Genomic DNA, 13,817 nt, shown 5'->3' on the forward strand with positions numbered 1-13,817 from the left:
TTTCTGGACTGTCACTGAGAAACTCGGAGTTTCAGGTCCCTCCAAAGATTTTTTTGTTGGGTTTAGGTCTAGAGATTGACAAGACCACGCCGGAAACTTGATATGCTTCTTACGGAGCCAATCTTTGGTTTTTCTGGCTGTGTCCTTCGGGTCATTGTCATATTGAAAGACTCAGTCACGACCCACCTTCAATGCTCTGACTGAGGGAAAGAGGTTGTTCCCCCAAAATCTCACAATACATGACCGCGGTCATCCTATCCTTAATATAGTGAAGTCGTCCTGTCCCATGTGCAGAAAAGCACCCCCAAAGCATGATGCTAACACCCCCATGCTTCACAGTAGGGATGGTGTTCTTGGGATGGAACTCATCATCTTCTTCTACGTCTTAATGTATTACCAAGAGTCACCTTGGAAACGGTGGTCCTAGCTCTTTTCAGGTCATTGACCAAGTCCTGTCGTGTAGTCCTGGGCTGATTCCTCACCTACACATTGTCACTTCATTTCCGTTACACAGAATCCAAGATGCCAGTGTCTTTGTCGACATGCTCCCACTAATAAGTCAACGGTAAGCTTGGAACCAGAAGACTTTGACTAATGTGAGTGAGGAAGTGTTAGTTGAGCGTAATATTTTGCGTAGTGTGGATGAGGACGCACCCAACATCACCATCGGCTGTTGCGTGGACCTGTTCCCGTTGGTTCAGCAGCTCCTCACCAGTCCTTACGAAAAGTGAGTTTTCAGCATGCTTCCAGCTGCACGAAACCGATTCAAGTCCACGCGTTTTGTCATTCGGCCATGCAGATATGTCACTGTCGGTTTAATGTGGATCAGTTCCGTTTTGAAACGGTGGTGGGGACAGCTCACGGCGAGCGGCTGCACTGGATCGACCGATTCTTCTTTGGATAAGTATCTGTTTTTACACTTATTTTTGTATACGTGTTATCTAAAAAGCTAATCGGTCAACATTTTAGCATTAGTGGTCCAATTAGTTCCTGAAACTAGAAGCCAGATCAATCACACTTTACACTTTTATTCAGCTTATATTTTTATCTATTGCAGAAACTTCCCCGTGTTTAATCAGCAGTTGCTGGAGTTGTGGCACCAAGAGCCAGAACTGAAGTCTTTTCCTGGAGCTGCCGGAGACACGGCAAAGGTCAAAGGCGCACGGTGGACCATTACGCAGTCTGAAAACCAGAATGTTTTCCTGATAATCCTCATTTTCCCACCAGGTGATTGATTCCTTCCTCTCTCAACTTACTTTCCATCCATGAAGAGCCAGAAAATGAACTTCCAAAGTACAAATCCATCCCTTGAGCTTCTGAAAATGGGCAGTGGTCTCATGTATTCCTAAACACAATCAGATTTATGATTCTGTCGTTATCAAATCCGACAAGAAATGTTTCTGTGCAGGATGTGTTTGTATTTTGAGTCGTGAACATTAAATGGACTGTTTACATTTTTTGTTCCAACATGGAGGTCAGGTCTGATTAATTTGGCGTTTCACCTTCAACGGGCTCAAGCGGAGCCGTCAGTTATCAGGAGCTGAACCTTAAGGAATCCGACCTGATCTGGACTTCGGCCTCCTGACCTCTTGACGGGAGCGCAGTCGGCGAGACGCATGAGCTGACTCATCTCAGCACTCAACGTGTGGCTTTATCTAACTTGACGTAGATAAGCGGAAGGGTGGGGTGGGGGGCTCGGCGTCTGCCGTCGTGATTTGAGGTCGAGGCCGAAGTCCACCCGAGATTGAAAGGGACGGGCCGGGACTTTTTTGCATGTGCACTTTTTATTTGTGCTTGATTGAAGCGGCAGCGTGGGAGAAGATTTGCTGAATTGTTGTTAGTGCGGTGACTCTGGAGAAGGTAGGAGTTTTTTCGGGGTCGGGGGCGGGGGCGGGGGGGTGGGGTTGAGCGACTTTTTTATTGACTTCAGCTTGATGCAATGTATCTCTGTCTGCAGGAGGATGATGACAATGATGATATTTCATGTGTGGCTGATGCGGCAGGCGCTGCTGCTCTTGCTGAGTCTATTTGGAGTCGACGTGGAGCATCTCCAAGCAGAGAACCTCCATCTGCTCCCGTCCGATCGGCGCAATGAAGTCATGAACCTTGGAATGAGAGGTACATTGTGTTTTGTTCAAGTTAGTAGCCCATGCTAGCCTCAACGTCAAGAAGTTTTTCTAAAGATTACAACAAAACTTTTCTTTGAATTATACAGAGGTAAAAAGAATAGAAATACCGTAATTCCAGCCTACAGAGTGCACGTGGTTATAAGCCACACCGAGTACATTTGTAAAGGAAATACCATTTGGTACATACATACGTCGCAACTGTGTAAAAGCCGCAAGTGCCCACATTGAAACCCAAATTCAAACACGATATATTTACTAAGAAAGACGGTACACAGAAAGAGTTTAACGCTAGCGCAGCGCCAGGGTGGTGCTAATACTAGCACCGAGCTAAAACTAGCACTAACCCTAGCGCCAAGCTAAAGCTAGCAATAACGCTAACAGGGTTCAGGTAGTTAAAATAAAACTTACCGGTAAATATCACTGAGACACGCGAGTAACACAGCAGCAACACGCCAACACAGCACTCGCGCAGAGCTAACAGGGCCGGTAAAAGTCACTTCCTCAGCACATCTATTCCACCGGTCTCATTCTTACCTTTTCCGCTCGAGTGCCGCCTTGCGGCCGTTAGAAAAAAATGCACAAATTAGTCGCATCACCGCATAAACCGCTGGGTTGAAACCGTGTTAAAAAAGTCGCGGCTTGTAGGCCAGAAATTACGGTACGTGGAGGAAACGTATTGTTTCCATATTTGATCGTGAGCATGTGTGTGCAATTTGTATGACACACCAGTGATTACTTTGAAATGGATTTGTCTTTATCTGAGATGGATTCTGATACGTGCGATGGACAAATTCCACACTCGGAGCCGAAATGATGAGTGACTCATGATTTTCCTGTTACATAATTTGTGTGTCTTGGTGAAAGCAATACAAACAAATTGTTGTAATGATGTGGCAAATGTTCAAGGTTTCGCTGTGGGATTTTGTTTTTTTTTTGCCAAAAGACCTCATGCCATCACTGGAGACAACCATTTGTATCATCGCCGTGTCAGCAGAATTGTGAAATAAAAAAAAAAAACTGGCCCATTAACAATGGAATCATCTAATAATGAGAGAAATGCGTCATCCCCTTATTTTATGAATGTGATTCCCAACCACGGTGCCATTATTTAACCTTTTATTTGGTAATGTGGGAATATTTTACACAAAAGCAGTCTTTTGTTTAGTGTGTATGTATACAGTATATACAGTACATACAGTATACATTTATACAATTATATTTTTTAAAGGATATTTGTGTTTGACCAACAAACAATTTGAATGAGATTGTCACTCAAAACTGAGCATTATTATCTGTTAAAACAGATTATGAGAGTATTGGCTTTCATTGTACTACGTAAGTGGTCATAACCCATCCATCCATTTTCTTCACCGCTGATCCTCACGAGGGTCGTTAGTGACTTCATATTACTGTAGCTATAGGACAACACTTGTTTGAACAGGATTAAGATCACATCCCGGTCATGAAAGTATTTTAGAACTTCCATCCATCCATCCATCCATCCATCCATCCATCCATCCATCCATCCATCCATCCATTCATTTTCTTCGCTGCTTTTCCTCACAAGGGTCGCGGGGAGTGCTGGAGCCTAACCCAGCTGTCAACGGGCAGGAGGCAGGGTACACCCTGAACTGTTTGGCAGCCAATTGCAGGGCACACAGAGACAGACAACTGCCGCACTCACAATCACACCTAGAGGCAATTTAGAGTGTCCAATTAATGTTGCATTTTTCGGAATGTGGGAGGAAACCAGAGTGCCCGGAGGAAACCCACGCAGGCACGTGGAAAACATGTGAACTCCACACAGGCGGGTCCGGGATTGAACCGAGGACCACAAAACTGTGAGGCCAACGCTTTACCAGTTGCTCCACCATGCCGCCTACATAAACAAAGTAGTCAAGATATACAGTAATCCCTCGTTTTTTTTTAGGTTAATTGTGACCAGAACCCGCTGTGAAATATGAAAAACAGCAAAGTAGAACTCCCCCGCGGCGTTACCACCTCTCGGAGGAAGCTTTTGCTGGACCACAATTCTAAGGTGGTACAGTATTGCGAATACATAATCAAAAAATGCTATCGCTTGAAAAAAAAAAGCTATCACAAACACAAAACTAAGATGCAGTACATATGCAACTGGTCAACAGCATGGATAAGATGTGCACAACAAGGAAATGGGAAGGAAAAGGGAAGTTGCCACTCTCATTGTTCGATTTTGCGCCGGCAACCAATCAAATGTTTTTTTTTTTTTTTTTTTTTGGCTTCATTGTTCCACATGTTGCGCTGGGCATGTGCCTGGTATCAATCCGCGTTATATCGATAATGTAAATGTAAATATAGTACCTAATGTAAGAAGTCTGGATTTTTTGGTGAGGGTTGGAAAAAAAAATGCAATGGACTGATTCAGCGACAGGTGATCTGTGAAGGAGAGAGGCATTACTGTACACAAAATTAAGCAAGAAATGTTTTTTTTTTTCCAAATCTTTACGGAGCAAATTAATGGTTTTTATTCTCAGAGGTCAGATGTCGAATTGGAGTGGCATGAAGCCCCTGAAATGAACTGCTGCGCTTGTCCCCCTCACAGTGCTACCAAGAGATTGTCACGAAATGCTGACGAGCTCTTCGGGTCACGCCAGAGATGGCGTCTACCTGATCCAGCCGGGGGACGCCCCCGTTGTGGCGTACTGCGCCATGCGGGAGGGAGGGTGGACCATCGTGCAGCACATCACCGTCAACAGCAGCGTCAATTTCGACCGCCAGTGGGCCGACTACAAGCGCGGTTTCGGAGATGTCACCGGGGATCACTGGCTCGGGAACGAATACCTTCACCAGCTCAGCCGAGGCCCGCCGCGCTTCAAACTGGGAGTAAAACTAGTGGACTGGGACGCCGTCACAAAGACGGGAGAGTACGACCCGTTCCTGGTGGAGGATGAATCGTCGGCGTACCGGCTGAGGCTCGGGTTGTTCCGGGGCACGGCCGTGGACGCCCTCACGCGGGACACCGACAACTACCTGCACGACAACCAGAAATTCACCACCAAGGACAGAGACAACGATAACTACTTCCAGAACTGCGCCGAGCTGGAGTTCCAGGGGGTGGCCGGCGGAGGTTGGTGGTACGACGCCTGCGCCGGCGCCAATCTGAACCGCAGAAATGTCATCTACTGGCAGAAGGACTGCAACAAGGAGCGGCTGTGCAAGTACGCCTGGATGATGGTGAAGCCGTCAGACTCTGTGAAAAACGTTCATTGCGGAAAGGACGAGCTATGAGGTTGCTTTTTCTCCGCAACCAGCTGACTTGGCAAAAGTACTCGCACTCTGTACTTCAAAAGGAACCAAAGCAAAACTTTTTCTTTCTTTTCAAGGACTTGTTACACTTGCTCTCTCTTCGTTTCAAACCTTTCCGTCTCAGTTTAGTCTTATATTTGCGTTACACTATCTTAAGTGCAACCAACGTCATACATTTCGAAATCCACTTCAGGCAATCCGGACCCTCGAGAGGGAATTTAATGCATGTGACGCACGTGGTGCACTCAACTCAACCGGAACAACAAACACATCTTAATGAGTCTTTTGATCTAAAAAAAAAAAAGGGAGCCGTACTGTCGGGAATCGCGGGGATGATTCAGTCCTGCACGTTGTGTTCCCTTGCAAAAGTATCTTTATGAAGCCTCTCAAAAATAAGGACGCATACCTGAAAAACCTCCTTAAGTAGGGTTGTACTTTGCTACTTACCACTTCTGATATCAAAGAAAAACAATCGACGTTAAATTAAAAGTTGTGCAGGAAATTGGCATTCATTTGAAAATGCATGAACACGTTTGTTGTTGTTGGTGTTGTTTTTTTAAGACAGAAACATTTTCAACAAAGAGAACCATTCAAAATATAAAACACAACCATCTTTGTTTCACTTGTACACAAACTCACAACATTTGAACTTCACACATTAAAATTCCTGGTTTGAAATCATCTTTCCAAAAGAGAGAAAATATCAGCTTTGTTATGGGATTTTTCAAAAATAATTTGGAAATTGCAAGTTTGTGAAGATGACGGTATTCACAAAAGGCATACAGGTATGTCAGTGCTGTATGATAAATTCATCCATCCAATTTTCTTCACCGCTTATCCTCACAAGGGTCGCGGGGTGTGCTGGAGCCTATCCCAGCTGTCAACGGGCGGGAGGCGGGGTACACCCTGAACTGGTTGCCAGCCAATCGCAGGGCACATTGAGACAAACAGATGCACTCACAATCACACCTAGGGACAATTTAGAGTGATGATAAATTCCATTTCACGTTTCCATTTTGTGTGCCGGCAGCAATGAAGTCCTGAATTTTTGCTCTCAAAAGTTGAATCGAGGAAAATGGACTGTTCAAAACATTTCAACGTTCACTGCCATTGACGGCTATTGAAGTCAAATCTCCATATTGACGTGGAAGGCTTGCATACATACTTGTTCTGTTCTAAAATTGTGGGCATGGAGTCGTCAACGAGCAAGAACAGTCCAGTTTGCTCTGATTCAGACTTTGCAGACGACTGAGAATCTACCGAGACATAAATGAAATTTTGTCTTCAGTGTTGCCATCGGACATTTCACTTTTTGCCCACTTATTTATTGTTTTACCTCAACCAGGATTTGGCAGTTTGGTAATGTACTTTGTTGGCCACTACGCAGAGGAGCAGTTGAATGTAAAAGGATAATTCTTTAGACGGAAAAGTTAAGTCTCTCCGACTTCTGAAATGACAGCTAGTCCGCCTGGCATAGAAAATCTACTTTGATGCCTATTTAAACCGTCTAAAATAGTTCAAGTAAGTTTGGTTCCAACCATTTGGTTTTGTCCGTACCAGTAGAGTTTCTCCTCAATCCGCTTCTTCTTCCACTGGCAGAGTAAAAGCGTGCGGAAGGTCTTTTGGAAAGTCTTGTTGCAGAGGGCGTAGCACATGGGGTTGACGGTGCTGTTGACGTAGCACAGCCAGTAGCCGAGGTGCCACAGGGAGAGAGGGATGCAATCCGAGCAGAAGGTGGAAATCAGCACCATGATGTTGTACGGCGTCCACGTTAGGATGAAGGCCAGCAATATGGCGCTCAGCGTCTGAGCAGCTTTCCTCTCTTTAATCAGGACCATCCTCTTCCTCTTTGTCATGTGGTTCTTCAGCGTGACATCCTTAGATGATGAAGAGGCGGCCGGAGCGCTCACGGACTCTGCCGAAGAGAACGTTCTTTTAGAGTCGCCGTTTTTGCTCTGGTGTGGCGCCAGAGTGTCTTGGGCTGCGGGTTTGAACTTGTACGACACGCACTTGCTACTCCTCTGGGAGTTGCTTTTGGGGATCGTTTGGAAGAAACTGTCCTCGTCGTAGCTGCTCAGCTGTTCGCGCTCGCTGCCCGCCGTGCCCCTGCCGCTCTCGCAAACCTGGTTCTCGGAGGGCTGCGAGGCCCCCGGAGACACGGACCTGTCTTCATCTTCAGAGGAGGCGTAGCTGTTGTAGGTGGTCAGCTGACCACCTTTAGACCACTCCTCGTTGGTGGAAGCGGTGGACCTGGCAACGTGGCTCCTGCTCGAGGACGACCAGGAGGCTTGAGTGCGGTCTTGTGACGCAGACCTCAGTTTACAGCTAAAACACGATCGGATAATCGGAGGATGGGTGACGTCACGCTGCGTGGACTGGTTGACTCCCTGAAGCTCTGCTAAATCCTTGGTCCGTTTTTCCGTCTCTCTGTAGATCCGACAGTAGAGGATGGTCATGACCGACACGGGGATATAAAACGCTGCAATAGCTGTTCCGAATGTTATAATGGGCTCGGAGAAAAACTGAATCTGGCATTGTCTCTCGGGGACAGTTCTTTTCCCCACAAAGTATTGCCAGCATAGGATGGGCGGCGCCCACAAAGCGAGGGAGACCAGCCAGGCCAAGCCTATCATGACGCCGGCCCGCTTCGGAGTCCGCTTGGCTCTGTAGGTGAGAGGCCTGCTGATGGAGAAGTACCTGTCGAAACTGATCACCAGCAGGTTCATGACCGAGGCGTTGCTGGCCACGTAGTCCACGGCCAACCACAGGTCGCAGGACAGGTTCCCCAAGGCCCAGTAACCCATCAGGATGTAGGAGGTGTACAGGTTCATGGAGAAGACACCGATGATGAGGTCCGCAGCCGCCAGACTCAGCAGGTAGTAATTGTTCACCGTCTTCAGTTGGCTGTTGACTTTAAAGGAGACCATCACCAGGACGTTCCCCACGATGGTGACGAGGCTGACAATGGCCGACACGGTCGCTATGGTGACCACCTCCCAGAGACTGTGCGTGACCAGTTGGACGTCCATTGTGCTGCTGTTAACCGTGGCATTTAGTACACGCTTCGCTTCCATGGTCGTGCGCTTCAGTTGCATCCCACCATCATGCAACACTTTGAATGTGACATTTCCTGTATAAAAAAAAAGATCCTTAATTTAGGTGACGCTCCGTTGATGTCATGAAAACCATCAATGAAGGGAAACATGGGAAATTGCAAAAATGACAAATGTAGACCCAGATTTAAAAAAAAAAACGAAAAAAACTACATTTCTCACACCAAAAGCACATCACCTCTTCCACCAGCAGATGGCAGCACGGAACCTTTCACCGACTTTTGCATTTGTCACGGGTGACACGTGCAGCACGAAAAAAAGATGTTCTGCGCTCCATGTGACCTTCAAGAAGTCATATTTTGCTCATGAGCCGATTGAATTTTCATATGTGAGCCTACAAAGACCGAATCGCTTCCGCTCCTGGCCATAAGATTATTTTTATTTTTGTGCCAGTGATCCCATTGAGGGGAACCTTTAGCTCGCACCCGCGGGCTCTCACGCATCTGCTTCGACTGGACCCGAAAACTAAATATAATATTTTCATGAATGCAATGTAACATTGCTAGTGTTACCTTCCGAGATGTAACATGATGTATTTTCCAGAGCAAAAAAAAAAAAAAGAAAAAATCAACCCTGAAAATAAAAGTAATCCAGTAGAAAAGCTTAACTCTATTTGGGAAAACGTGTCCCGTTGCAACGTTTTAGCAAAACCTTCCTCCCTTTGACAAATGACTTCCTCATGCATCCGTATTCGTTTGACAGCTCCAGCAGCAGCCCGAGGCTCACACAAATAACATTCCCATCTCCAGGGGGGGTCCTCCGGCAGGAATTGGATTGGACCTCACCTTGTTGTACAACATTTCACATCACATCACTCCAATCGCTCATCATTAGACGGGGCCCATTGCAGTAACCCCTTGCTTTTACGCCCTCGGGTGAACGTAGAATGTATTTACTTATTGAGCGACGATGTTACACGAGCAATTTTTTTCCCCCACGACATCAGTTTTCTTTTTCATAATTGGGTCTTGTTTTGGGTACAAGTAATATTGGGGCTGAAATGATTCATGGATTAACTCGAAAAATTCGATTACAAAAGCAAAATGGCCGCTCTGAAGCATCGCACGGATCATTTTTCTTCACAGGAGCATTCGATGACTCCCACGTCACTCGCCGGGTGGGGCCTCGTCTTTTAAAGCTAGACAGGATCACAATTGGGCAAGGTTTTGGTCAATTTTCTGAGCTGCTTATCCTCACTAGAGTCGCCAGACCCCAGCTGTCATTGGGCAGAAAGCGGGGTACACCCTGAACTGGTTGTCAGCCAATCGCAGGGCACTTGGAGGTAGACAACGGTCGCAATCACAGTCACACCTTGGAGCAACTTATCCATCCATCCATCCATCCATCCATTTTCTTTGCAACCTATCCTCACAAGGGTTGTGGAGCATTCTGCAGCCCAGCCCAGTTGTCGACAGGCAGCAGGCGGGGTACACCCTGAACTGGTTGTCAGCCAATCGCAGGGCACTTGGAGGTAGACAACGGTCGCAATCACAATCACACCTTGGAGCAATTTATCCATCCATCCATCCATCCATTTTCTTTGCACCCTATCCTCACAAGGGTTGTAGAGCATGCTGGAGCCCAGCCCAGTTGTTGATGGGCAGGAGATGGGGTACACCCTGTACTGGTTCCCAGCCAATCGCAGGGCATGTGGAGGCAACAGTCGCACTCATAATCACACCTAGGGGCAAATTATCCATCCATCCATCCATCCATTTTCTTTGCCGCTTATCCTCACAAGGGTTGCGGGCAGGGCTGGAGCCTATCCCAGCTGTCAACGGGCAGGAGGCGGGGTACACCCTGAACTGGTCGCCAGCCAATCGTTTGCCACATAGAGACAAACAGTCGCACCCACAATCACACCTAGGGGCAATTTTTAGAGTGCCCAATTAATGTTGCATGTTTTCGGAATGTGGAAGGAAACCGGAGTGCCCGGAGAAAACCCACGCAGGCACGGGGAGAACATGCAAACTCCACACAGGCGGGGCTGGGATTGAACCCGGGACCTCAGAACTTTGAAGACAATGTTTTCTAGATGAGTCAGTGTGCCGCCCGAGACAATTTAGAGTGTCCAATCAATGTTGCATGCTTTGGGGATGCGGGAGGAAACAAGAGAACCAGGAGAAAACCCACACGGGAACAGGGAGAACATGCAAACTCCTCACAGGCGGGGCCAGGATTGAACCCCGGTCCTCCGAACTTTGAAGCCAACGCTCTACAGCAGCCTCGCCGTGGTGCCGCTTTTGATCCAAATGCTAAATAATGGAATGTATAACAAGTAGAAGAATGTAGCCTAAAAGTATACAATGCTGTGACCGCAATTTATAACTTTTTATTCCCCAAGTCATGTCTGGGTTTCCATAAACAAATCATATTGGAAATGGGAAATAATCCATCTGCAGTTAAATTTGCCCCAGGATGACGACATACATCACAACACGAAGGTAAAGCCCCGTCGTTACGCTGATGAAATAAGACATTTTTTTAAAAAAAAGTAATGTGCTCACAATAAGTATACTTCAATGCAATAATATGACTAAATGATGTGATTTATGTGCACATAATCCCACACACTGCTGCTAGAACAAACGACGTACTGTACTGAAATGCAGTCCGTGGTAATTGCATATGAAGGAGTATAATTAGCGATAACGACTTTTGAGGGGATTGTTTCTGCGTGGTTTTATGCAGCTGATGTAATTGGCAAAATAAATTTGCGCCGCGAACTCTGTGAAACTTGCCGATTGGAGCTCAAGTGAGTTTTCACGTGGGCGGGACGCGATCGGGGCGCACGCTACTCGTGCCAGTTCAGATGGGCGCCCTGTCACCGTTCACGCCGCCGTCTGTAATTACAGCGTCATTAGCCACACATATCGCGCCAACCATCCGCTCGTACGATTCAGCTAGCGGGCTTTGATTTGAGTGAAAGCGGCGTCGGTTCCTGCAGCTGCTGACTCAATTTGTCCTCGTTCTGGGGATTGGGTCGCCTCCCCTTCGACTTGTGAATGAATGATTTACAGCACAGCCATGTGTGGTGATGATGAGCTTCCTCCTTGCATATTCCAATGATCAAAAATCCCATTCCCTGCATCCTCATTGGAGGAATATGACCAGCGGCTGCAAAGACCCGCTTCGTGGCTGCAGGCGATGGGCGCTTGTTGCCGAGCAAGGACATATCACGCAGGAAGGATTATTTTTTTAATTCGGGGGGGGGGGTCGACGGGCGGGGCGGTTGGGGGTTCCTTGGTGTGCTTTTTTTCTTTTTTTTTTTTTTTTTGCTATCCACCATGGGGCCTGGTCCCTAACCCCCTGTGAAAAAGCAAGACGAGAGTTTTAAATTGAAAGAGTGCTTCAACAATGAAAAGTAAAGTTGAAGGCGGGTGAAAAGTAATTAGGAAATATCATACACGGGGTTTTTTTTCATGATCAAAAGCAACTACTTGAATGGGGATTTCTTTTTGTTTTATTTCTTATTTTCCACTTGCCCTACTGCAGCACCTCTTGTGCTTATGTTGAAATAAGATTTACTTCCATTTTTCCGTCAAAGACGTATTTTTTCCCCCCTCAATACATGTTTAATTGTCATATGAATGTAATTACCTTTTTGATACATCCTTTTCACTGACCCGGTTACCGTGCAGTTGTGTGATCTTCACAAAAGCGGCAAAACGGCGCATATTTAGATTACGATTCCGCGGCGAATCGTTGGTCTCGGCCACGCAAAGAGAACGCGTTTCATCCTCGTGACATCCTGGCAGTATCGACGTAAATATTGCATTAGCCTCATATGTATAAGTAATGCTTAAGTTTCCTTCAAAGTCGAGCTCAAGTGATAGAATTCCGCATCTCCTGCGGTCATCTCATTGCTTCTTTCCTGCACTGGGACGCCGTGCTTAACGGGGAAATCCAGTGGTTCGCATGAGCAGTGTATCCAATAAGTCATGTAATATGTACTCTATTTTGTGATGTTAAATTGTCTTTCATTTAATCGTGTTTTGAGAAGATTTTTATCGACGATTACGAATTTTCTGGGGCGCTGCCATTGTCGCGAGTCACATGACCTACGTGCGCGGATGTGACGTGTACCGTACTCGGCTAACGGCCTCCCTAGACGTTGAAGTTCAGCTCGCGGCCCGCTGCCGGAGCATGCGGCCCGCCTTCGGCAGTGGCGGAGGCCTTTAGCCGAGCTTCGTTGGCAGCAGAGGCCTTTAGCCTAGCTTTAGCGTCCGGGGCTAATGGCTTGGCTCGCGCCCACCGCCGGAGCTCTGCGTCATTCCCGCCCGAAGAACCATCTGCGGGCCTTTGTTTACGCACTTGTAGGCCTCCGAGTAGTCACACTCCAGCATCATTCTGCCCAAAGATCCATCTGAATATTCAATATTAGTTACAGCCACAGGTTCAAATCTGTATGGAAGTATTCCTCCGTCTTCCCGATCAACCGATACTGCTATTTCTTCATCAGATGAGGATAAATCCGAGAAATCGGCGCCGGGTATAAATGGTGTCCCGTGTGATTGAGCCTTTGTTGCGGCACAGTACACCTCGCATCCGCGCACGTAGGCCGTGTGACTTGCGAAAATGGCAGTGCCCCTGAAAATTCATAATTGTTGATCAAATTCTTCTCAAAACATTATTAAATGAGTGAGGATTTAACATTACATTGTCAAAATAGGGCAGATATTACATGATCGATTGGATACACAGTTGATGCAAACCACTGGATTTCCCCTTTAATAAAAAGCCTTTAGTACATTTGGGCCGGGCCACAACAAATAGGAGCGCGAATTGCATATGTTTAGCATTTGCGCGAGGGAGGTCAGAAGATGAGAGATGCAGAAGAAGAGATTAAAAAGGGGGAGGGGGGGGGAGTCGAATGTGTGTGTGACACACAAAGCAGCCCGGAGGTATTTGGCACAGTGGTTCTGTTGCATTGCGCAGCCAGCCCGCTGACCCATGCTGAATACTTGTGCCCACATGTGACGATGCACTGCAGCACCTGAGAAACGCGCCCCGCGCACTGGAGGAGAAACATGAAGGTTTCGACGTAGGGGGCACACCGGCACGCAATCTGGAACTCGTGTGGCTCGGCCAAGAGCGGCCGGTGCGCATTTCGTTACTCAACTGCAGCGAGTACACGGCAAAGGAGGTATTATATGAGTACGTTTGCTTGTTTAAGGGTTAATTCATTCACGCCATGGTAACGTGAACTGTTTTTTTTTGGTCATACGACTTCAATTCGTTCCACGACCACACTTCACGCTCAAATCACTTTTATGTCAAATTCTCTTCC

The 13,817-nt window shown here is 46.9% G+C and overlaps 2 protein-coding genes across 4 annotated transcripts in view; one reads left to right on the forward strand and one right to left on the reverse strand.

Moving 5' to 3' along the window:
• Nucleotides 1-5,912, forward strand: part of zgc:194887 (uncharacterized protein LOC571819 homolog) — a 41,754-nt gene extending 35,842 nt beyond the window's left edge. For all 3 annotated transcript variants that reach the window (XM_061843876.1, XM_061843875.1, XM_061843874.1), the window contains 6 exons: nt 515-565; nt 638-727; nt 800-904; nt 1,058-1,151; nt 2,004-2,118; nt 4,711-5,912. In XM_061843876.1, coding sequence (XP_061699860.1) covers nt 515-565; nt 638-727; nt 800-904; nt 1,058-1,151; nt 2,004-2,118; nt 4,711-5,396 — 1,141 coding nt within the window. In that variant the 3' untranslated portion in view covers nt 5,397-5,912. The remainder of the gene's footprint in view (nt 1-514; nt 566-637; nt 728-799; nt 905-1,057; nt 1,152-2,003; nt 2,119-4,710) is intronic.
• A 1,019-nt stretch (nt 5,913-6,931) lies between these two features.
• chrm5a (cholinergic receptor, muscarinic 5a) lies at nt 6,932-8,575 on the reverse strand. Its single transcript, XM_061844014.1, has one exon. The coding sequence runs from the start codon at nt 8,507-8,509 to the stop codon at nt 6,932-6,934; it is 1,578 nt and encodes a 525-aa protein (XP_061699998.1). The 5' UTR covers nt 8,510-8,575.
• Between the last annotated feature and the right edge of the window lie 5,242 nt (nt 8,576-13,817).

The sequence above is a fragment of the Syngnathoides biaculeatus genome, chromosome 15 (genome assembly GCF_019802595.1).
Source record: "Syngnathoides biaculeatus isolate LvHL_M chromosome 15, ASM1980259v1, whole genome shotgun sequence".
Classification (NCBI taxonomy): domain Eukaryota; kingdom Metazoa; phylum Chordata; class Actinopteri; order Syngnathiformes; family Syngnathidae; genus Syngnathoides; species Syngnathoides biaculeatus.

Bases quoted from the DNA above. Each gene is read 5' to 3' on its own strand.
- chrm5a (XM_061844014.1), bottom strand. From the start codon at position 8,509: ATGCAACTGAAGCGCACGACCATGGAAGCGAAGCGTGTACTAAATGCC.